The sequence below is a fragment of the Leucoraja erinacea genome, chromosome 7, assembly GCF_028641065.1.
Source record: "Leucoraja erinacea ecotype New England chromosome 7, Leri_hhj_1, whole genome shotgun sequence".
In the NCBI taxonomy this organism is placed as follows: domain Eukaryota; kingdom Metazoa; phylum Chordata; class Chondrichthyes; order Rajiformes; family Rajidae; genus Leucoraja; species Leucoraja erinaceus.
The window spans coordinates 27,905,601-27,929,210 of NC_073383.1; the positions used below are offsets into that span (position 1 = coordinate 27,905,601).

Genomic DNA, 23,610 nt, shown 5'->3' on the forward strand with positions numbered 1-23,610 from the left:
AGAAATATAGATGGTGATATCAAATGATATAGAAGAAATGAATGAAAGATATGCAAAAAATAACAATGATCAAGGAAAGGTGGAGCCCAAAATTGCCCATGGTTGGCTATGGGATAGTTGATAACAAGTTATACAGACAGTGAAACTCAGCAGGACAACAGTGAAACTAGTGCGACTACTAGAGTGGGGAAGGACAGAGAGAGAGGGGGTGCATTTCTTGATATTAGAGAAATCAATTTTTATTCTGCTGGGTTGTAAGCTGCCCAAGCGAAATATGAGGTGCGGTTTCTCCAATTTGCTTTTGGTCTCACTCTGACAATGGAGGACCATCGCTCAGTCTGCCTTGGTGAATGTGATCTCCCGGTTACAAAACACTTTAACTCTCCTTCCCATTCCCATACTGACCTCTCTGTCCTGGGCCTCCCCCACAATCCCAGACACCCATACCAATCATATCTATCCATTCCGACCAAGATACGCGATCGAAGCTAGTCCCATTTGCCAGCATTGATCCATAATCCTCTAAACCTTCATTACAAGCTTTAGCAAGTTTGGCATGTCCCCAACAACTCTCACCAACTTCTACAGATGCGCCATAGAAAACATTTTATTAGGATGCATCATAGCATGGTTTGGGAACAGCTCCATCCAAGACCGCAAGAAATTGCAGAGGATTGTGGATTCCGCCCAGACCATCACGCAAACCAACCTCCCTTCCATTGCCTGCATTTACACCTCATGCTGCCTCGGCAAGGCCACCAGCACAATCAAGGACAAATCTCACCCCGATTACTCCCTCTTCTCCTTGCTCACATCAGGCAGGAGGTGCAGAAGCATGAAAACACACAGTTCCAGATTCAGGGACAGTTTCTTCCCAGCTGTCATCAGTTAACTGAACCATCCCATCCACAACTAGAGAGCGGCCCTGAGCTACCATCTACCACATTCATGACCCTCGGACTATCTGTAATCGGACTTAACTGGACTTTATCTTGGACTTTATTCCCTTTATCCTGCATCTGTACATTGTGGACCTTGTCTTTCCGCCGACTGGATAGCACGCCACAAAAAAGCTTTTCACTGTACCTTGGTACACATGACAATAATGATAAACTAACTAACTAAACTAATTTGTACTGTTCATGTGTATAATTATCGTCGTCCTGATCGTTTTGCAGCTAATGCTCCACAGTGATGGAGATGGCTCTGTTGATACATCTCTTCCTGTATATGTCCAGCAAGAAAGGGAGTGGAGCACCAGTTGCTGGCTCACCGTGTGCCCAGAGACCCCCGAACCAGGTGATCAATTCTGTCTATGGGTGTTGTCTGTATGGAGTTTGTACGTTCTCCCTGTGACTGCGTGGGTTTTCTCCGGGTGCGCTGGTCTCCTCTCATAGTCCAAAAGACGTGCCGGTTTGTACATTAATTGGCTTCAGTAAAATTGTAAATTGTTCCTAGTGTGCTGGATAGTGCGAGTGTATGGGGTGACCTTTGGTCGGCGTGGACTCGGTGGACCAAAGGGTCTGAATCCGCTCTGTATCTCTAAAGACTAATTGCATTAGTTTGGTAGTGAATTGTGGTTAATTGTCTTGTGTAAATTGTCCCTAGTGTGTAGGGTAGAACTAGTGTACCGGGTAATCGATGGTTGGTGCGAACCCGTGGGCCGAAAGGCTTGTTTCCGCACTGTATCTCTAATCTAAACTATACTGTTGTTCTTTTCCTTCCAGGTATTCTCCTATACAGCAGATAAAGAGATCAGGACGGACGATCTATGTCTCGATGTGTCAAGGCTGAATGGTCCAGTTGTGATGCTTAAGTGTCATCACATGAGAGGGAACCAGTTGTGGGAATATGATGTCCAGGTAGGTTTATTGATTAATTAGTCACAGTTTATAAACCTCTTCATTATCCCCATTTCTCATCTTAAAGCATCATTGACTCAACGCAGAGAAAAGGCACACATCTTCCTTTGTGGGATGGCATATTGGTTAAATGGCATTTTAGTCATTTTCGTACTTTTCAGTTAAGCAAAAATATATTCTTTCTGTTCCAATAATATTTTTGAAGCATTACAACTACCAAGAGGGATCAATAACGTTTATGAGTTGTAACTATTCCTCATTTTCCTCCTCTCCACCCAAGTATGCACCCATTTCTCCCATTATCCATCCCATCCACTCTCACCTTTAAAGATTTAATAGAAACATAGAAAATAGGTGCAGGAGTAGGCCATTCGGCCCTTCGAGCCTGCACCGCCATTCGATATGATCATGGCTGATCATCCAACTCAGTATCCCATCCCTGCCTTCTCTCCATACCCCCTGATCCCTTTAGCCACACGGGCCACATCTAACTCCCTTGAAAATAAAGTTCTTTAAACTTTATAAATGCAGTGTGGAGATAGGCCCTTTGGCCTACCGAGTCCATGGCAACCAGCGGTCACCCCGTACACTAGCACTATCTGACACACTTGGCACAATTTACCATTTGACTAACAAATTTGTACGTCTTTGTAGTGTGGGAGCACCCGGAGAAAACCCACGAGGTCACAGGGACAATGTACAAACGCCATACAGGCAGCATCCGTGGTCAGGATGGAGCCTGGGTCTCAGGCATTGTAAGGCAGCAATTCTACACCGTGGTCCGCCCTATATCCCTTTGTCTGGCTTCACATTTCAATCCTCTTCTTTCATTACCCAACAGCCTTTTGTCTCCTTTTCATCTCTAGCCTTCATCCACCCATCTGTCAATCAAAATACCCCTCACCTGTATCTACCTATCACTTGCCAATCTTTGTCCTGCTCCCACCTCTTTTCCAGGTTTCTTCCCCCTACCACAATCAGTCCGAAGAAGTGTCCGACTCGAAACATCACCTATTCATGTCTTTCAGAAATACTAACACAAGGAACTGCCAATGCTGGAAACTTGCATAGAATGCAAAGTGCTGGAGTAACTCAGCTGATCAAGCAGCATCTTACATAGATGCTGCCTGACCTACTGAGTTACCCAGTGTTTTGTGGTTTTATTTGTAAAACAGCATCTTTAGTTCCTTGTGTCTACAACAATGCCTCCTTTTTTCCAAGATCTTGGATGGCACATTGTTGCAGCTGGTGGAGCCACTACCTCACAGCGCCAGAGACCCGGGTTTTTAACCTCACCTCAGGTGCTGTGTGTGGAGTTTGCACGTTCTCCTTGTGACTGCGTGGGTTTTCCCCGGGTGCTCCATTTTCCACTCTCCATATACGTACACGTTAGTAGATTAATTGGCCTGATCTGCCGAGTGACTCCAGCACTTTGTGTCTATTTTCGTGTAAACTGGCATCTGCTGTTCTTTATTTTCCCATAATTCTGTCTCTGGCTTTCCACAGTGGTCTTAGACATAACTGATCATACCCCAGAGATAACATGGGAATACATGGAACTAATGTGCAGGTGATCGATGGTCAACATGAACTCAATCGGCCGAATGGGTTATTTCCACGCTGCATCTCTAAACTAAACTAAACTAAACTAAGATCTTAGCATGATAGCAGACCTGATTGAAGTGATTCATTTACAAAGGAATCATTGCTTTGTTATTCTTTGCTGTGTAAATTGATGGCCATGAAAATCATCTAAACAGGAGTCTAAATGCTATAGAAATCTTATGTGAAGACAAGGCTGACACGAGTCGTCACCTATCCCTGTTCTCCAGAGATGCTGCCTGTCCTGCTGAGTTACTCCAGCACTTTGTGTCTTTACATGCTGTAGAAGTTCAGCAAGAACGAGCTGCAACAGTATGTTCCATGTGGAGGAAATTGATTCTGAATCTAAATTCAGGACTTCATCTTTACACCACCTCCTTGCGTTGGTCTCAGACTTACTTTCAGTAAAATGGTTAAATATTGGTAGTTCCATCTAGAACTGTCAACATTTTTCAGCACAATTCAGGCCACTTTTGATTTTCCTGAACTATTCATCGATTCATACAGCACAGCTACAGATCTTTCTATCCTACTTACCCACGCCAACCAAGATGCGCCATCTCCGCTACTCCCACATGTCTGCGTTTAGCCCATATCCCTCTAAACCATTCCTATCCATGTAGGTTATTTTGCAAACATAATGTGCAAGGGGCAGCACAGTGGCACAGCTGGTGGACTTGGGTTTGACGCTGACCTCGGGTGGTGTCTGTGTGGAGTTTGCATGCACGTTCTCTCTGTGACCAATAGACAATAGGTGCAGGAGTAGGCCATTCGGCCCTTCGAGCCAGCGCCGTCATTCAATGTGATCATGGCTGAACATCCACAATCAGTACCCCGTTCCTACCTTCTCCCCATATCCCTGACTCCGTATCTTTAAGAGCCCTAATCTTCTGGAATTTTTTGAGGATGTGACAAGTGAGATGGATGAAGGGGTGCCAGTGGATGTAGTGTATCTAGACTTTCAGAAAGCCTTTGATAAGGTCCCGCACGGGAGGCTGGTGACTAAAATTAGAGCACATGGTATTGGGGGTAGGGTGTTGACATGGATAGAAAATTGGTTGGCAGACCGGAAGCAAAGAGTAGGAGTGAACGGGTCCTTTTCAGAATGGCAGGCAGTGGGGAGTGGAGTGCCGCAAGGCTCGGTGTTGGGGCCGCAACTGTTTACCATATATATTAATGATTTAGAATAGGGAATTAGGAGCAACACTAGCAAGTTTGCGGATGACACAAAGCTGGGTGGCAGTGTGAACTGTGAAGAGGATGTTAGGAGGTTGCAGGGTGACCTGGAAAGGTTGAGTGAGTGGGCAGATGCATGGCAGATACAGTTAATATAGATAAATGTGAGGTCATCCACTTTGGCGGCAAAAACAAGGGGGCAGATTATTATATCAATGGGGTTAGGTTAGGTAAGGGGGAGGTGCAGCGAGACCTGGCCGTCCTTGTACACCGGTCACTGTAAGTTGGCTTACAGGTACAGCAGACAGTGAAGAAAGCTAATGGAATGTTGGCCTTCATAACAAGAGGATTTCAGTATAGGAGTAAAGAGGTTCTTCTGCAGTTGTATAGGGCTCTGGTGAGACCACATCTGGAGTATTTTGTACAGTTTTGGTCTCCAAATTTGAGGAAGGACATCCTTGTGATTGAGGGAGTGCAGCGTAGGTTCACGAGATTGATCACTGGGATGGCGGGACTGTCATATGAGGAAAGATTAAAAAGACTAGGCTTGTATTCACTGGAGTTTAGAAGGATGAGGGATCTTATAGAAACATACAAAATTATAAAAGGACTGGACAAGCTAGATGCAGGAAAAATGTTCCCAATGTGGGGCGAATCCAGAACCAGGGGCCACAGTCTTAGAATAAAGGGGAGGTCATTTAAGACTGAGGTGAGAAAAAAACGTTTTCACCCAGAGAGTTGTGAATTTATGGAATTCCCTGCCACAGAGGGCAGTGAAGGCCGTCACTGGATGGATTTAAGAGAGAGTTAGATAGAGCTCTAGGGGCAAGTGGAGTCAAGGGATATGGGGAGAAGGCAGGCACGGGTCATTGATAGGGGACGATCAGCCATGATCATAATGAATGGCAGTGGTGGCTCGAAGGGCCGAATGGCCTCCTCCTGCACCTATTTTCTATGTTTCTATGTTTCTATCTAGCTCTCTCTTGAAAGTATCCGGAGAACCGGCCTCCACCGCCCTCTGAGGCAGCGAATTCCACAGACTCACCACTCTCTGTGTGAAAAAGTGTTTCCTCATCTCCATTCTAAATGGCTTACCTTTTATTCTTAAACTGTGTCTCCTGGTTCTGGACTCCCCCAACATCGGGAACATGTTTCATGCCTCAAGCGTGTCCAAACCTGTCTGAACAAGGGTTTCGGCCCGAAACGTTGCCTATTTCCTTCACTCCATAGATGCTGCTGCACCCGCTGAGTTTCTCCAGCATTTTTGTGTACACTAATAATCTTATATGTTTCAATAAGATCCCGTCTCATCCTTCTAAATTCCAGAGTGTACAAGCCCAGCCGCTCCATTCTCTCAGCACACGACAGTCCCGCCATCCCGGGAATTAACCACGCGGGTTTCCCCCCGGGTGCTCCAATTTCCTCCCAAAGACATGCAAGTTTGTAGATTGGTCGCTGTAAAATTGCCCCTAATGTGTAGAAAGTGGATGAGAAAGTGGGATAACATAGAACCATTGTGAACATGTGATCGATGGTCAGTGAACTCGGTGAGCTGAAGAGCCTTTTTCCATGCTATATCACTAAACTAAACTAAAGTAAATTCATGTTGTAACTCAGCAGGACAGGCAGCATCTCTGGAGTGAAGTAATGGGCGACGTTTCGGGTCGAGACTCTTTTTCAAACCAGAAACGTCGCCCATTCCTTCTCTCCAGAGATGCTGCCTGTCCTGCTGAATTACTCCAGTATTTTGTGTCTACCTTTGATTTTAACCAGCATCTGCAGTTCTTTCTTACATAAATTCATGTTGTCATCTGTTGCTGGTCCTGATTTTTGTTCTGGTCTTTTCCTATCTCCAATTCCTCCCACACTACTTTCAGTCTGCAGAAGGGTTCTGAACTGACATCACCCATCCTTTTCCTCCTAAGATGCTGCCTGACTCGCTGGGTTACTCCAGCACTTTGTGTCTACCTTCATTCTAAACTAAAATCGTTATAGTTCCGATAAAACATATGCATTTTAGTCCACCACCAGATGGGGCTAGTTATACATCATTGTGCATTTTTTGCATGTAGGCTGGTTTTCAGGTAAATATTGATCAGAAAATCTATATCACAAAGTGCATGAGTCTCAGAGGGTCAGGCAGAATCTCTGGAAAACATGGGTTGGAGACATTTCAGACTGTAGAAGGGTCCTGACCCAAAACGTTGTCCATGTTCTCCAGCGATGCTGCCTGACCTTCTGAGTTACTCCAGCACTTTGCATCTTTTTTTTGTAAACCAGCATCTGCAGTTCCGTGTGTCTACAGGAAAATCTTTGCTTCAAATTTCCATGCTGAGATGTTACAAGGTTTCTTATTTCATTTATTTGCATCACTGAATATATGAATATACAATGATCCTTTCAAACTTCAGTTGACAGTATAATTTTATTTTATCCTGTATGGTATTGTACATCAATTATTTACGTTTAGGTTTATTATTGTCACATATACTGAGGTAGAGTGAAGAGTTTTGTTTTGCATTCTATCCAATCAGATAATACTATAAATAAACACACAGAGGATGATGAGTGCCTGGAACACGCTGCTCGGGTTGCTGGTTGAGCAGATAGAGTGGCATTAAACAGGCTGTTGGATAGGCACATGTATATGCAGCAAATGGATTATGCGCAGGTAGATAAGAGCACAGTGGAGTTGCTGCCTTAAGGGCCTGTCTCACCAGCATGCGACTGCATGCGGCTAGCAGGACCTAACGTGGTCGCTTGAGTCGTACGGCCTCGCGGGGCCGGTCCTACTTCGATTGCCGGAGCCGTATGGAGTTGTGCGGGGCTGGTCCCGACATCGCGCGGGGCTCCGAAAAACTGACACTGTCCAAACATTCCGCGTGACAACGGCTTGTCAGGCCGCAGCCGCATTGAGGCCGTACGCAGCGCCTCGACGGGCGTACACAGCGTCTCAACGCCGTACGCAGCGTCTCGACACCTAGCGCGTGGCGTTGCGCGATGGCGTCACCGCCCGGCGTGCCGTTACGTGATGACGTAACCGCCTGACGCCGTGCGTTCGTCCAAATTCAGTCGGCCCGCCTCCTGCCCAGCTGATTGGTGAGTATGATGTCGGGACCAGCCCCGCACAACTCCAGACGGCTCCGCGGTTGGAAGTGGGACCGGCCCCACGAGGCCGTACGCCTCAAGCCACCAAGTTTGGTCGCGCTAGACGCATGCAATTGCATGCTGGTGGGACAGGCCCTTTACTCGCCAGGGAGCCGGGTTCGATCCAGACTATGGGTGCTGTCTGTACGGAGTTTGTCCGTTCACCGCGTGACCCGTGTGTTTTCTCTGGGGTATCCGGTTTCCTCCCACACGCCAAAGACGTACAGGTTTGTAGGTTAATTGGCTTGTTCTAATTGTAAATTGTCCCTAGTATGTGTAGGATGGTGTTAGTGTGTGGGGATAGCTGGTCTGCGTGGATCGGTGGGCTGATTGGCCTGTTTGTGCTCTGTATCGCTAAAATTAAAATTGTGTCTGACAAATGCTTTCACCCATTCACACTAGTTCTATCCTACACACTAGGGACAATTTAAATAAGCCAATTGACCTATATAAACCTGCACGTCTGCATAGCACCCTTGGTCAGGGACTAACCTAGATCTCTGGCGCTGTGAGGCAGCAACTCTACTGCTGCACCAGTGTGCCGCCCACAATGTATTCTCCAATGTTCTCATCCCTTCCTTGGATGAACATGAAGCAATTCATGCAGCTATTGAACATGTGCATAGTTCCTGGAAACATGTTTACATCCATCACAGGTCTGCCGTTACTATGGAAACTAAAAATTCTTTGGTTATGAATTTCTATTCCAGGTATCTTACCATTTGTCTCTGCCTTCACTCAACAGACTCCTGGATGCCGCTCATCACAACGTGTAGTCAATATTTATACGCTTGCCATTTTATTTCAGAAACGTTTGTACTAATGGCTCGGGTAATTTTTCATTCTTGAACATCTTTGAAGTTGTACTCTAGTAATTGACAGTCACTTTTTGCCCACCAGATTTTTTCCAAAATGGTTGATTATACGATTAGGATATATTTGGTTCTCTGAATAATAGAAATCACCTGAATATTTCAATGGAATATATGCGTGGTTGCAGTGGAAGTCAGATTCTTTCCAAAAGAAAGGGGAGTTTAAATTGTGGGCAATTGGAGTGACATTTATTTTAGAGACACACCGAGTCCATGCTGACCATTGATTACTCGTACACTGGTTCTATTCCACACAAAAGGACAATTTTGCAGAAGCCAATCAACTTACAAACCTGTACGCCTTTGGAGTGTGGGAGGAAACCGGAGCAACTCTACCACTGCACCACTGTGCCTGAACAGGTGCTGTTCCTCTAGTTTGTCTGTGGTCTCACTCTGACAATGGAGCAGGCCCAGGACACAAAGGTCAGTGTGGGGAAGGGAAAGGGGAGCTAAAAAGGTTAGAATCTGGAAGATCCAGTGGACTTAAAAAACAGAGTTTTAAAGCTAAGTTTTAGTCGGAAGAAGGGTCTTGACCCAAAGCATCACCTATCTACAGTATGTTCTCTGGAAATGCTGACTGACCCACTGAGTTACTCCAGCACTCTGTGTCCTTTAGTTTTAAAGTATCAGCAAAGGTCATCAGTAAAATCCTTCCAAATATACAGACCAAATCAAGGGAATTAAATCAAGATCAAGGGTGCTGTTGTTAATCTATTATTTCCATTGGGGCACCATTCACTATCATTTATCCTTTGGTTTAGAATCACAGTATTTTATTTTAAGTTTTTCACTTTTTCAATAGTCGCAGATCATCCTTTGACTGTGCAGTAGTGTACCAGTGAAACACTGCTCATTTTCACAATTTAAATCTGCAGAAAAACCACCATAGTTTAAATACAAAAGGACACAAAGTGCTGGTGTAACTCAGCGCCTCAGGCAGCATCTCTGGAGAACATGGATAGGTGACATTTCAGTTCAGGACCCTTCTTAAGACCCAAATCATCGCATATCTATATTCCACAGAGATGCCGCCTGACCTGTTGAGTTACTCCAGCACTTTGTGTCTATTTTTTGTAAACCAGCACCTGCAGTTTCTTCTTTCCAATACCGATCATGTTTAGGTCAGTACAAATGTAAAGTTCGATGAACAATTCTGATGAAAAGTCATCAACTTGGATAGTTAAAAGAAGAACAACAAACTACGGATAGACTCAAAAGTGCTGTTTCCGTGCTGTAACTCTAAACTAAACTGAACTGAACTAAACACGGATAGGTGTTTTGGGTCGAGACCCTTCTTCAGACTGATTGTCGGGGGAAGGGGAAGAAAACTGGGAGCCCCTGATTTCAGTCACTGTCCCTGAAGTGGATATTCACTACAAAGCATTGAGCAAACTATACGGCTGAACTGATGTAAGGCAGTACCTTGAATAAAACATGGACTGCATGGCTGGGTAATTAAGTTGAATGAGTCCTTAGAGATGACTTGCTATTATTCTGAAATGCTAAGCATGCTACAAAGTAATTGCTTCTGGCAATTAATACAATTAATATGACATATGTACAAAGTTCTGGTCTGCTTTAGATTTGTAGAGAGGACAATCTCTGACCGGAAGAGTGATGACATTTGAGATGGTTACGTCTTTATGATTCCTCATTAATAGAACACAGGAAACGTGGGAAGATGTAGGAACACGGAGCTGCAGATGCTGGTTTATAATAAAAGACAAAGTGCTGGAGTAACTCAGCGGGTCAGGCAGCATCACTGGAGAACATGGATAGGAGACATTTCGAGTCAGGACCCTTCTCCTGACTTATTTATTGTTAGTCTGATTTATTCAGAAGAAGACTCCAAAAACAAAATGTTACCTATCCATGTTCTCCAGAGATGCGACCTGACCCATTGAGTTTTTCCAGCACTTTGTGTCTGAGATGGGAGTTTGATTTTGATGTAAGTTTGTATTGAAATTGTCCCTGCTACCTGAATTATTTTTCATTGTTCGCAATACCTTTAACTGTGCACACCATTGAGCACACGTTGTCATCAGTTTATAATCTTTCTCGTGTCCTAATAATAATTAGACTCAGAATAATTTCCAGTAGGCTTCTGTGTGACATATTCACAGTCATGACTACTTTATGCTGAGAAACTAGCAGGCAGTATAATGAAGGCTACAGTCTACCATTGTTATTACGGACCTCTTTATAATGGATTTTGGTTATAGGGGATGGAGGCTTCCACAGTACTCAGCCATAATTGAGAACACAGGCAGCTAGTTACACTGCGGGAGGTCTTGGACATTGACAAGCAATTGCATCAATCGATACGAGTGCAATGATACTTTATTAAACAATGCTACAAACAGCCTTTTGTCTTTTTAGCTTGCAGTGACAAAAATACATGTTTAGCTGTTTAAAGGGACATTGTACAGGTCCACCACCTCCGGCACCCTTGGCTTCAGAGCTATGCCGTATTATCCGTTTTGCCAGACTAACAAAGGTCACGGCCTCGGGGGAGGGGCCGAGATATTAGTCGCAAAGTCAGCCTCGGAAAAAAAAAAATAATAATTCTTGGATTCAGCTGGATGCCAACATCTATAAAATTTGTGCCAAATGATCTTTTGCAAGAATAATCGGTATCACTAGAGTGTAGAAATTGCTTGTGTGAAAATGGATGGAAGCACTGACTATGGGATCGGATCTACCGGCTCCGGCCGGGCCGGAGTTCCAGAGCCCAGACTGCAGGGGGCATCTTCAACCTGCCAATCGGCCGTGTAAGTCCCAATGAGGTCAGAATCAGCCACCTCACCCCGCCTAGGTGCCACATTTTGGGGGGGACTTCGGAGGGGAGATTTCAAGTATGCTCTTGTAATTCTGACTGGATTAAAGGAGGTGTCGGACAATCGGTAGTGGATCTGTATTCGAAAACAACCAGATTTGTAGGTTAATTGGCTTCAGTAAAATTGTAAATTGTCCCTAGTGTGTACGATAGTGTTAGTGTATGAGATGATCACTGGTTGTCGTGGGCACAGTGGAGTGAAGGGCCTGTTTCCATGCTGTATCTCTAAAGTCTAAAGTCCCATTGCATTAGTGTGCTAGTGATATTACACGCTCAGTGCCAAAGCTATTTCAGTTTGCTGTCATTTCTCAGCAGTGTGCACTATATGTCTATTACGATAATTGCTTTTGAAGTCAGTGCTTCCATCCATTTTCACACAAGCAATTTCTACACTCTAGTGATACCGATTATTCTTGTAAAAGATCATTTGGCACAAATTTTTTATAGATGTTGGCATCCAGCTGAATATCCTAAGTTCAACTTTTATTATGAGGTGTTTAATATTGTTTAACATTTTTCATCATCATTATTATAGGGTTCTAACTTTTGTAAATTGCATTTGCTGTTGGTGTGCATTTGGATATCACTTTGGAATATGCTATTAAAAGTATGTCCAAGAGGTTATTCTTTTAAATGTCAAAAATGTAGATGGAAAATGATGAAAATATTCAACTGGTGAGGCAGATTCTGTGGAGAAAGAAACAGTTTAAAGTAATGTTTTTCATAGACGTTTCATCAGAGCAGAAAAAAGCAAGGACTTGAATCTACTGAACAATTTGCAACCTTTATTTCAGAATTCCAGCATCTGCTGAATTTTACTTTGTTTCTGGGTGTGTGTGTAAAAGCAAGAAGTGATGTACTGTAAACACCAACTGAAAAATGTAATGTAATACCCCTGGATGGAAGTCCCTTTGTTAAATAGATCAATACTAAAAGATGTGTTATGACCAAAAAAAGCACACAATTTTTCATTTATACCAGGGCAGGACAGTGGCACTGCCTTTACAGTGCCAGAGACCGGGGTTCAATCCTGACTATGGGTGCTGTCTGTAACAGAGTTTATATGTTCTCCCCATGACCTGTGTGGGTTTTCTCCAGGTGCTCCGGTTTCTTCCCACTATCCAAAGACGGTTTCTAGGGTAATTGGCTTTGGTAAAATTGTAAGTTGTCCCTAGTGTGTAGGATAGTGCTAGTGTACGGGGATCGCTGGTCAGTGCGGACTCGGTGGACTGAAGGGCCTGAAAAATAATAGATGTATGTGGAGTGTGTATGATGTATGTGGAGTGTATGTGGAGAGGATGTTTCCATTAGTGCGAGAGTCTAGGACCAGAGGGCACGGCCTCAGAATAAAAGGACGTATTTTTAAAATGGAGTTGAGGAGAAATGTCTTTAGGCAGTGGGTGGTAAACTTGTGGAATTCATTGCCATAGACTATGGTGGAGGCCAAGTCATTGGGTGTTTTTAAAACAGAGAGATTGACAGGTTCTTGATGGTAAGGGTGTCGACGGTTACGGGGAGAAGGCAAGAGAATAGAATTGAGAGGTGTGTAGGATAGTGCTAGTGTGCGGAGATCGCTGGTCGGCAAGGACTAGATGGGCTGATAGACCTGTGTCTGCACCGTCTCTCTAAAATAAAATAAAATAAACCTCTAGGTGCTCCGGTTTCCTCCCACATTCCAAAACACATGCAGGTTAATTGGTTTCTGTAAATTTTAAATTGTCCCTCGTGTGTAGGATAGTGCTAGTATATGGGGTGATTGCTGGTCAATGTGGGCCTGATGGGCTGAAGGGCCTGTTTCCACACTGTATCTCTAAACTAAAGTAAAGACAATGGGTGAAACAATGGTAGTAGTGGGCAATTCTGCCCAATCGAGCCCTCTCTTTCTCACCAAAGCATAAGCAAACACCATAGAATCACCCAAAATGATTCCTACGGAGACTTGGTATTGACCCAGCAGACTCTAGCTACACCAATCCTAAAGGGAACAACAATGCACAATTTCTGCATGTTCCAAAATTATTGTCTTAGCAATATTGGGTTGCATTTTAAAATATCGTACCCTGCTTTGAAAACTAAGGAAATTATAATTTGCTATTTTATGGTTCTTTGCACTTCTTCTAAGCCAATATAGGCACTCCCTAGCTTACAGATCGTGAATCCTTATGCGAGTCAATTTTTACATGTCGGTATCACCAATCTCATCCCCTGCCCGAAATAATTCACTGAGAGTATTAACTGTCACAGCGACATCTGGATATGTCTGGGGCACTTCCTGCAGAGTGCGGCCTTCTGGGTAATCACGCCGCCATTGCCGGCTTGTTTCCGATGTAAACTTGAATGATGGTACAGTGTTGTGGAAATTTCAAACTGCCTTGATTTCAGTAGGAGACTGAGTACAGAATTGTCTCCGTATGTGCACACATACGTAAATCGCCTATTGTGTAAGTCGGGGAGTGTATGTATTGTCTAATTGTCATTCGTTTAGCGATGCATCTTAATGATCATGTGTTTCTGCATGCACTATCTATTCACAAGCTAGTTCATGTAGCTTGCCACTCTTGCTTAGCAACTAGGAAGCTGGATAGTGGGCTTTATGTTCCATCCTCAGAGAGCTGTTCTCACAGCCCTTCACACATGTGGATCCTAAGGAACTACAGTTGCCAAGAAGTATTCAGGATTATGTATTACTGCCCAACTGATTATTGTCCTTAACATTCCATAAACTGTAGAGGTCAATACTTTAATGATGATCGGTACAAATCGTGTTTTAACTGATTAGCAAGTCATAGTTATAGTCCTAAATAGAATTGTCGTGTTGTGCAATATTTTGAATTATGTGCAGAAAGTATCCATGTTACACAACGTTTAGTTAGTTAGTAGAAATCACAAATCACTCACGGGTGGTGCAGACTAAGAGTTTGTACGTTCTCCCTGTGACCACGTGGGGTTTCTCCGGGTGCTCCGGTTTCCTCCCACATCCCGAAGACGTACAGGTTTTGTAAAGAGGGAACTGCAATGGCGAAGGTTACACAGAAAAGCTTGGTGAAAATCTTGTAAACGTTTCGGGCCCCCAGTGTGATCAGGATAGGGGGTGGGTGGACAGGTGATCGCTGGTTGGCCGGAATAGATGGGAGGAGTGCAGGGGAGCTGAGGAAGGGGAGGAGACAGCAAGGACTAACAGAATTGGGCAGGTTTGTAGGTTAATTGGCTTTGGTGAAAATTGTAAATTTTCCCCAGTGTGTAGGATAGTGCTAGTGTACAGGTGATCGCTGGTTGGCATAGATTGAGTGGGCCGAAGGGCCTGCTTCCGTGCTGTATCATGGAACTGAAGTAAAGTAAATAGAACAAGGCTTTTGATCATAAATATGTCTTGCAAAACAGCCATTAAATATCTCTCCTTCAAATCTATCTTTACACAACTTTGTCACCTCTCCCAGTATCCCCTTCGCCATGGGGCTGACGGTATATAATTGAAAAAGGTTATGGGACATTTAGTAGCTCTTTCAGTTCCGGCCTCTGTATATCGGTGCTGTTTAAACATTCATGCAGGATTTTCTTACATTTAATATTGCCTTGTATTGTGCCTTGGGTCTTCTATCATCTGGCCCTTATGATAATCATTCTGGTTCTTTTGTCAAATGCAATTCTGTTTGAAATTCCACTTGTCGATTTCCTTTTGCCTCGCCCTTCAAATTATTTGGTTTTGTATCTTGATGGCCAATTTTTTTGAATATAAGCCTCAAACATATAATTTGCAACTGATGTATTGAGGATTTATAATTCTTCCAGGATTCTGGATGCATCATAATCACCCCAAGCACAAACCTATAATAAGTTGGGACATCACAGTGCTGCAGTGGTGGAGTTGCTGCCTTGCAATCCTGGGTTCGATCCTGCCTATGGATGCTGTCTGTGCGGAGTTTGTACGTTCTCCGTGTGACCACTTGGGATTTTTCCGGGCGCTCCGGTTTCCTCTCACATTCCAAAAACCCTCAGGTTTATAGGTTAATTGGTTTCTGTGAATTGTCCCTAGTGTGTACAATAGAGCTGATGTGCAGGGATCGCTGCCAGCACGGACTTGGTGGGCCAAATGACCTGCTTCCACACTGTATCTCTAAACTGAACTAAAGTTATTTCTGTTAAGGAAAATTAATCAATATCTATCAACAGAATTGTCTGTCTCTATTAAGCGGTAGTTTAGTCTTTAGAGATACAGCATTGAAACAGGCCCATCGGCCCACTGCGTCCACCCTGACCAGCAATAACCCCGTATGCTAACTAACACACATAAGGGGAATTTTTTTTTTACAACTTACAGAAGCCAATTAACCTACAAACCTGCATGTCATTGGAATGTGGGAGGAAACCAGAGCTGGAATCTTGAGCTATAGACATAGTGCTGGGGGAACTCAGTAGGTCAAGCAGCATATTAGGCTGTGGGCCGAGCATCGAAAATGTGTCTAGAATTTAACTTTCGTGACCCATGTCTGGGAACTACTTTAAATTTTGCACAGATTTAGATAAAATATAATTGAGAAGGAAGTCATAACTCGTCAGTGCCAAAAGTTCCACATTAATTAATTAAGCTAATTAGAAAATGAGATCGAAAAGGTAAGCGCTATCTAGTGTTCAATGCTCATATTACTCCATGGGGAACCTAATTCCGTGCTGCTGTCTAGTTAAACCATATATTATTATACCATATATATATATAATTATATTATATAAAAATAATACAATGAATATAATTGTGCGTGTGTATTTTGAATGAGACTGCCGCAGAGGTCCGGCTCCTGAACCTGCCTAATTAATGGGTGAGGGCAGTTCCTGTGGGTTCCCCCGTTTACTGAACCCCACTGACTGCCAGTGGGAAGAGTGGGGGTCACAGCCATAGTGGGACTGGGGCAGTGCCAGGCTGGGGTAAGGCTAAGGCATCTTCCACTGAGAGGAAAATGCCTAACCCTAACTCGCTCCCCTTCCAGAGCTACCCACGGCCGCAGCTGGAGCCGCTTTGGGAACGGCTGCAGGCTCCGTTAGTGTGGCCACTCAGCGTGTCCACCTCGGCCAGCATGCCCTTCTGGATCATCATGGTGATGATAGTAGGGAGCAGCACTGCCCTGCGTGCCCCTCGATCCGCCTTCAGCACCTCCATTGCGCCGGCTCCGTCAGTCCGCCCACTCGCTCACAGCATTCACCGGCCTACCGACAGCCCGACCCATCTTTCACAACACCCACCGACCGACCAACAGCCCGGCCGACCCTTCACAGCATCCACCGGCCGACTGACAGCCTGACCAACAGCCCGACCGACAGCCCGACCGACAGCCCGACCGACAGCCCGACCGACAGCCCGACCGACCCTTCACAGCATCCACCGGCCGACCGACAGCCTGACCAACAGCCCGACCCGACAGCCCAACCGACAGCCCGACCGACAGCCCGACCGACAGCCCGACCGACAGCCCGACCGACCCCTTCACAGCATCCACCGGCCGACCGACAGCCTGACCAACAGCCCGACCGACAGCCCGACCAACCCTTCACAGCATCCCCGGCCGACTGACAGCCTGACCGACAGCCCGACCGACCCTTCACAGCACCCACCGACCGACCAACAGCCCGACCGACAGCCCGACCCAGCCCGACCGACAGCCCGACCACCCTTCACAGCATCCACCCACCGGCCGACTGACAGCCTGACCGACAGCCCGACCGACCCTTCACGGCATCCACCACCCCACCGACAGCCCAACCGACAGCCCGACCGATCAGCCCGACCAGCCCACCGACAGCCCGACCGACCCTTCACAGCATCCACCGGCCGACCGACCCTTCACAGCATCCACCAGCCCGACTGACAGCCTGACCCTTCACAGCATCCACCGGCCGACTGACAGCCTGACCGACAGCCTGACCGACTGACTGATTGACCGACTGAGTGATCGATTGACCAACCGACTGACCGACTGACTGACCCTGATCCTAACCCTAGCTCTACATTTTATTTATCATTTTTATTTAACAGTTCACATCATAACTTTACAAGTTAAATCAATTGTTAAACAAAATTATCAGCAAGGTTAGCATTAGCTTTATTCCTTCTAAACCTTGCTATTGTTTTGATGTAATTAGGAGGCAGCCATGATCCCAGTGCTCGTTGCCTAGCTACCATGAAACAAAGTGCGTGACTGGTTAATAGGCATCCGATGCGATGTCAAATGTACATTGATTGGACAATTACTTCTCGGAAAATTTGAGTTTTTTCTCATTTTAAAAATATGTGCAGGTTTTGTTCTTGACGAGTTTCAGGTATGATTTCTATAATATTTTTACACAATATGTTAAAAATTCAGGTAGTTACGTGAGTTGGGTCACGAACTTAAACAAAAAAGCACCTCGGCCCTCAGCCTATGTGGAGGGAATGGACAGGTGATGTTTCCGATTGGGACCCTTCTGTGTCTGCAGTGCTTCCGACCCAAAGCTTCACCTGCCAATTCCCTCCACAGATGCTGCCTGATCCGTTGAGTCACTCCAGCATTTTATATCTTGCCAGTGAAAACAGTTACTTTTATGTACTCAATTACAAACTTAAACCTATTCAATTATCACATTTTATTTCGTAGTCACGTGAGTGACTACGTGAAGACCCCGCCAGCACGTATTGCGCGACATAGCGTCTCACGCACTGCAACAGCGACGGGCGGGGGTGCAGGGCGCTCCCAGTGCAAAATTGAAAAATGGACCTAGAAGGTAAGGAAAATTGATTCTAAAGTCGTATTTCTTCCCCTTGTGCTTTGTGTTTCAGCACTTTGGACAAGGGGAAGGAAAAACGGGTCACGTGTCTAAGGCTGTGGGGAACTGGGAAAGTTCCGACAGCCGACAGCTGGGGGCGACCCGTGGCACCTGGACTGCAGGCTGTGGTCCACAAGACACGTTAACTCAGCAGAACTGAGCCCAGCACCGCGAGCTGTATACCCGGAAACAGCGCAGCGGGCTGGAGGTAAGCTGAATCCAGCGCCGTGAGCTGTACAGCTCAAATCAGCGCTGCAGTGGTTCCCCAGAAAGTGGGTAAAGCCAAGGATAAGATGGATAGGAACCGCAGTGGTTCCCCAGAAAGGGGGTAAAGCCAACAGTAAGACGGTTAAGGCCCAGCAGGATTCAGCCCAACCGACCATACTGATCTGAGTCCAGCCGAGAGGGCGCGCTGCCCGAGTGCAGCAGAGGTCCGCCTCCCGCGTAAAGTGGCGTGACTTGCTCCGGGAGATGGGGCAAGCTCACTATGAGAGTCTCGCACTCCCAGAACAGCACCTTATCGAGGGCTGTAAAACAATGCATCTCCTTCGACAGAGGGGAGCATTGTGGACCAGGGCTGGGCTGGTCCTGAAGAAGGGGACGTGGCTGAAGAAAACGGCAGTGTGCTGGGTGTGCAGGATCCTAAGGAGCTACTGAGAGGTAGGTCACCGAAATCAGGAGTACCATTGCAGACCAAGCTGGCGGCCAGCATCGACTACCTGTATTTCCATCCTCTGCAGGAACAGGTAACGAAACTACGGAGAGGTATATGCCTCCTGTGAACTTTACTTCATTAAAAGGGTCTGCAGCAAACAATGCGATCTGAGGGTACAGTGAGACTGGCATAAAAACCCAGGAGGTCAAACTACAGAAGATTCTAAAACTTCTGACAGCAGGCATATCATTGGTTGCTCGCTCAGACGATGGTACAGAGATGACGGACACTCAGCAGGACTGACATTGCTCCGCAATACCCAGTATGAAATCAATTGCTTGCGAGAGCACAGTAAACCTGCACTAAACCCCAAATTTGCAGGGTTGTGTAAAACAGCTGCAACAGAACCGCAGATACTGCTATTTGGAGGGGAAACTTGTCTAAACAAGTAAAAAAGCTCGATGAAGAGTTTAAAGCCGTCGGGCTCATGACAGCGTCATCACAACGGGCAGACCACACACCTCAGACGGCAGCACCCCTATGCATCCGCCAGCAGGCATCAACACCAGGACGCTGGTGAAAGCATGAGGGCCGTGCAGCAACCACAATAGTCCTTTTTAGGCCAAGGCCCAGAGCGACCCTCATGGAAAATGTGCCAACCCCGCACTCCGGCTCCTCTTCTGCAGAAGAGGCAGAAGTTGAAGAAGGGACGTACCACCGGCAACCAGGGAGGTAGGTGGATCTGGTTCCTTCCAGAACACAAAGGTGTAGGACCTGTACTAACAGGGGGAATGTTACACTTGTTTTGGGAGACATGGAGGTTATTACCACTGTGGAAACATTGTTACTGCCGAAACAATTAGTTTCAGAGGGATACTTCATGGCATGCATTGATCCAAAAGATGCATACTATTCAGTACCCATAGTAGGGATCATTGTCGATACCTAAAATTTAACTAGATGGGCAGTATATAGCGTTGCCTAATGGGTTAAACTTCAGCCCCAAGACTGTTCACCAAGATATTAAAACTGGCCTTGGCAATACTTAGGAAACAAAACATATTGTCATGGCATATCTTGATGATATATCAATTGTGGGGAAAACCCTAGAACTAGCTAAATCAGCAGTTTTAGCTACCAAATATTGGGTTTAAACTCTGGGGTCCATCTCCATCCAGATAAATCTAAGTTGATGCCATCCACAACTATGGACTTTCTGGGATTTACAATTACCATTATCCACATGTCTGTAACATTGCCAAAGAGTAAAGCAGCCAACTTGGTGGAAGCCTACAACAAAATGAATTATTACAAAATAAACCATCTATTCGACAGGTGGCAAGCGTAATTGGGAAACTAGTAGCAGCATTTCCAGCTACTCAGTTTGGGCCTTGCATTATTAAAGCTCAAAAAGGGCAAAAGTGCAAGAGCTAAAAACACCTTGCAGGTCACTTTGATCGACCTATGCAGTTACCAGCCAAAGCAATTAGGAGTTATAATGATGAAAGGGAATACTTGGCATAGTTCCAGCCCATCATTATTAGTAACCATCATTCACATTACAAATGGAGGTCAGCGCTCATGGCTGGGGAGCTACTAACACTATATCCAGAACTGGTAGTAGATGGAACATTAGGAATCATCATTACTAAAAACACTGGGTATAAATTATTTAGAGATGTTGGGTGCGTTTCATGGGCTAAAAGCATACTGCTCACAATGCACCATCTGCTTGTTCGCCTACAAATTGATAATACCACAGTTGTGGCGTATATTAATCATATGGGTGGAATAAAATTGATATAATGTGTCAATCTGGCCAATACAATCTGGCAATTGTGTGTTAACATACATATTTGACTATCAGCAACTTACCTACCAGATAAGCTCAATACAGTGGCACACACCAGGTGATGAAAATCCAATGACAGCACCAAATGGCTGTTGGACCACAAATATGTTTGCTAATATTACAATAAGATAGGGACACCAGATATCGATCTATTTGCATCTAGACTCAATCACCAGTTACCAACATATGTCGCTTGGGAACCACACCTGGGGCAGCAGCAATGGACGTTGCTCGCTGAATTGGGGAAAATTGTTTACTATGTTTTTTCCCCTCCTGTCTCATCAGTCGGGTCCTATGCAAAATACATATGGTCTCAGCATCAGGGGTCTTGGAAGTACCTGATTGGCCTACACAGCATGGGTCCCTGTGGTCCTTGACATAGTCTCTGAACCATTTCCATCATGCTAAGATCTGGGCTGACGGACAGGACCATGAACATGATCACGGCGGCCTATCTAGAATCAACAAAAAAGCAGTACCTCTCCAGCATGGGAAAATGGGGGTCGTATTGCTCAAGGACTGGTGTAGTGTATAATACAGCTACAATCACCAACGTCCTGGAAATTCCTATCCAGCCTTCATGTAGATGAAGGACTGAGCTGCAGCGCTATAATTGCGCTAGGAGTGCCCTGTCAGCTTACTGGTGGCAGGCACCAACACAACTCTCTATGGGATCTCACCCTTTGGTTGCCAAACTTATGAGGATTATTTACAACACTAACCCTCCTAGAGCGAGGTACTCCCAGATCTGGGATGTCGGTGTTGTACTAACATTGCTAAGGGGCACCAGCAATGTCCCTGTCCCTGGGGAAAAACTCACATTAAAGAACAGTATGCTGATGGCACTGGTCTCAGCTCTAAGGGTCCAGTCTCTACATAATCTGAGATTGGAAAAAATGATGGCATCTCCAGAAAAGATAACTTTCGCATCTTGGAGCTTATTAAACAAGGTAGTCCAGGAACATCAGGATAAAAATTGGAAATCCAGGCATACCCATCTGACACTCGACAGTGTGTAAAGACACACCTTCTACTATACCTTAAGACTACTAAAACTTTAAGAGGAAGTAAATTGGCACTATGGGCAGCCATAAACAGCCTAATGGCCGGGTTCAGCACAGACCATCTCTAGATGGCTCAGACAGGTTTTGGGAGCTGCTGGGGTGGATACTGACATCTTAAATCTCATTCCACAAGGGCAGCAGCAACACCGGCAGCAAGAGACATGGAAGTGCCTATGGACCATATCCTGGCAACAGCAGGATGGTCTAGAGAAAAGACCTTCCAATTCTTTTATAATAAGCCAATAACCAAACCTGCGGTGTTGCAGAATCAAGTTTGAATTCTGTAATATATTTAGCCCTAGGGAGCATTATTGTGTTAAAATAAATTGTTATTGTTTGAATTTGATACATATCTGAATACGATAACATACTTCCTCCCTTGAATGACTTCGGCAGTGAGTGAAGCATGGATTGTTCCACGGCTTGAAATCACAGATCTTTAAAATCTTCACGTAGTCACTCACGTGACTCCGAAGTAAAATAGTAAGATTAAACGAGAACTTACCAGTTTGAAGTTTGATCTTTATTTTATGAGGAGTTACGATGAGGGATTACATGCCCTCTGCTCCCACCCTCTATTATAAAGGTCAACTGGTATCCTAGTTCTTCTTATCTTACTATGTTTATTTCAATTACTATTACTGTGATTCCACACCGTTGCTTTGAAGAATGTCGCGCATGCGTGCTGGCGGGGTCTTCACGTAATCCCTCATCATAACTCCTCATAAAAACAAACTGGTAAGTTCTCGTTTAATCTCACTATTATTTTCCCTAATCTAAAGGGAACACAGCAACTCTTTTCACAGTTGTCATATAACAAAAACCTCTTTATTCTTTGTACCGTTTAAGCACTGCACTGCACTGACATGCAGGCTTTGATATTCTTCCTAAACTGTGGTGCTCAGAATTGAAAACATTGTTCCAATTAGGGCCCACCAAGTGAATGAAAAAGTTTAGCATATTTCCTCATTCTATTCATAAAACCAAATAATCCATATTTTTCCCTGGTGGTCTTTTCCAAATCTTCAAGATCCTGGAAGAAGGATTTTGACTTAGAATTTCCCAGGACTATTTAAAGATGACAAACAACAATAGGCTCAGGACCAAGAAACAACCACCCATCATCACGCTCTGCTCAACACCATCAAACCAATTATGTATCCATTCTTCTTCAGACTCCACCAAAGATAGACACAAAATGCTGGAGTAACTCGGCGGGTTTCGACCCAAAACGTCCCCTTTTCTTTTTCTCCAGAGATGCTGCCTGACCCGCTGAATTACTCCAGCATTTTGTGTCTATCTTTGGTGTAAACCAGCACCTGCTGTTCTATCCTACACATACAGTATGTATCCAATGAGCCAGCTCTGCCTGGATCTCATGCAATGTGACTTTCCATAGCTGCCTACCACACATAACCTCGCTAAAGGCCTTGCTGTCCATATAGGCAATGTCCATATAGACTACATCTACTGCCCTGCCCTCATCAACCCTCATATACTGCTGAAAAAATCACATTTGTGAGGCATGATCTCCCCTGCACAAAGCCATGCCTATCCACTATCCCTATCCACACCTATCTTTCCAAATGTATGAACATCTTATCCTGCAGAATACTCTCCAGTAACACAACCACAGATGTTAGGCTCACTGGCTTTTCTCTGCAGCCCATCTTAAATAAAAGCACCATGTTAGCTCTGCTCCAGACTTCCGGCACCTTATCGTGGCAAATAATAATGCAGAAATCCCAAATA

General features: G+C 45.0%; 1 protein-coding gene across 1 annotated transcript in view; it reads left to right on the plus strand.

The window, feature by feature from the left end:
- Positions 1-23,610, plus strand: part of galnt13 (UDP-N-acetyl-alpha-D-galactosamine:polypeptide N-acetylgalactosaminyltransferase 13) — a 194,846-nt gene that overhangs the window by 162,609 nt on the left and 8,627 nt on the right. The window contains exon 11 of the mRNA XM_055638080.1: positions 1,728-1,862. Coding sequence (XP_055494055.1) covers positions 1,728-1,862 — 135 coding nt within the window. The remainder of the gene's footprint in view (positions 1-1,727; positions 1,863-23,610) is intronic.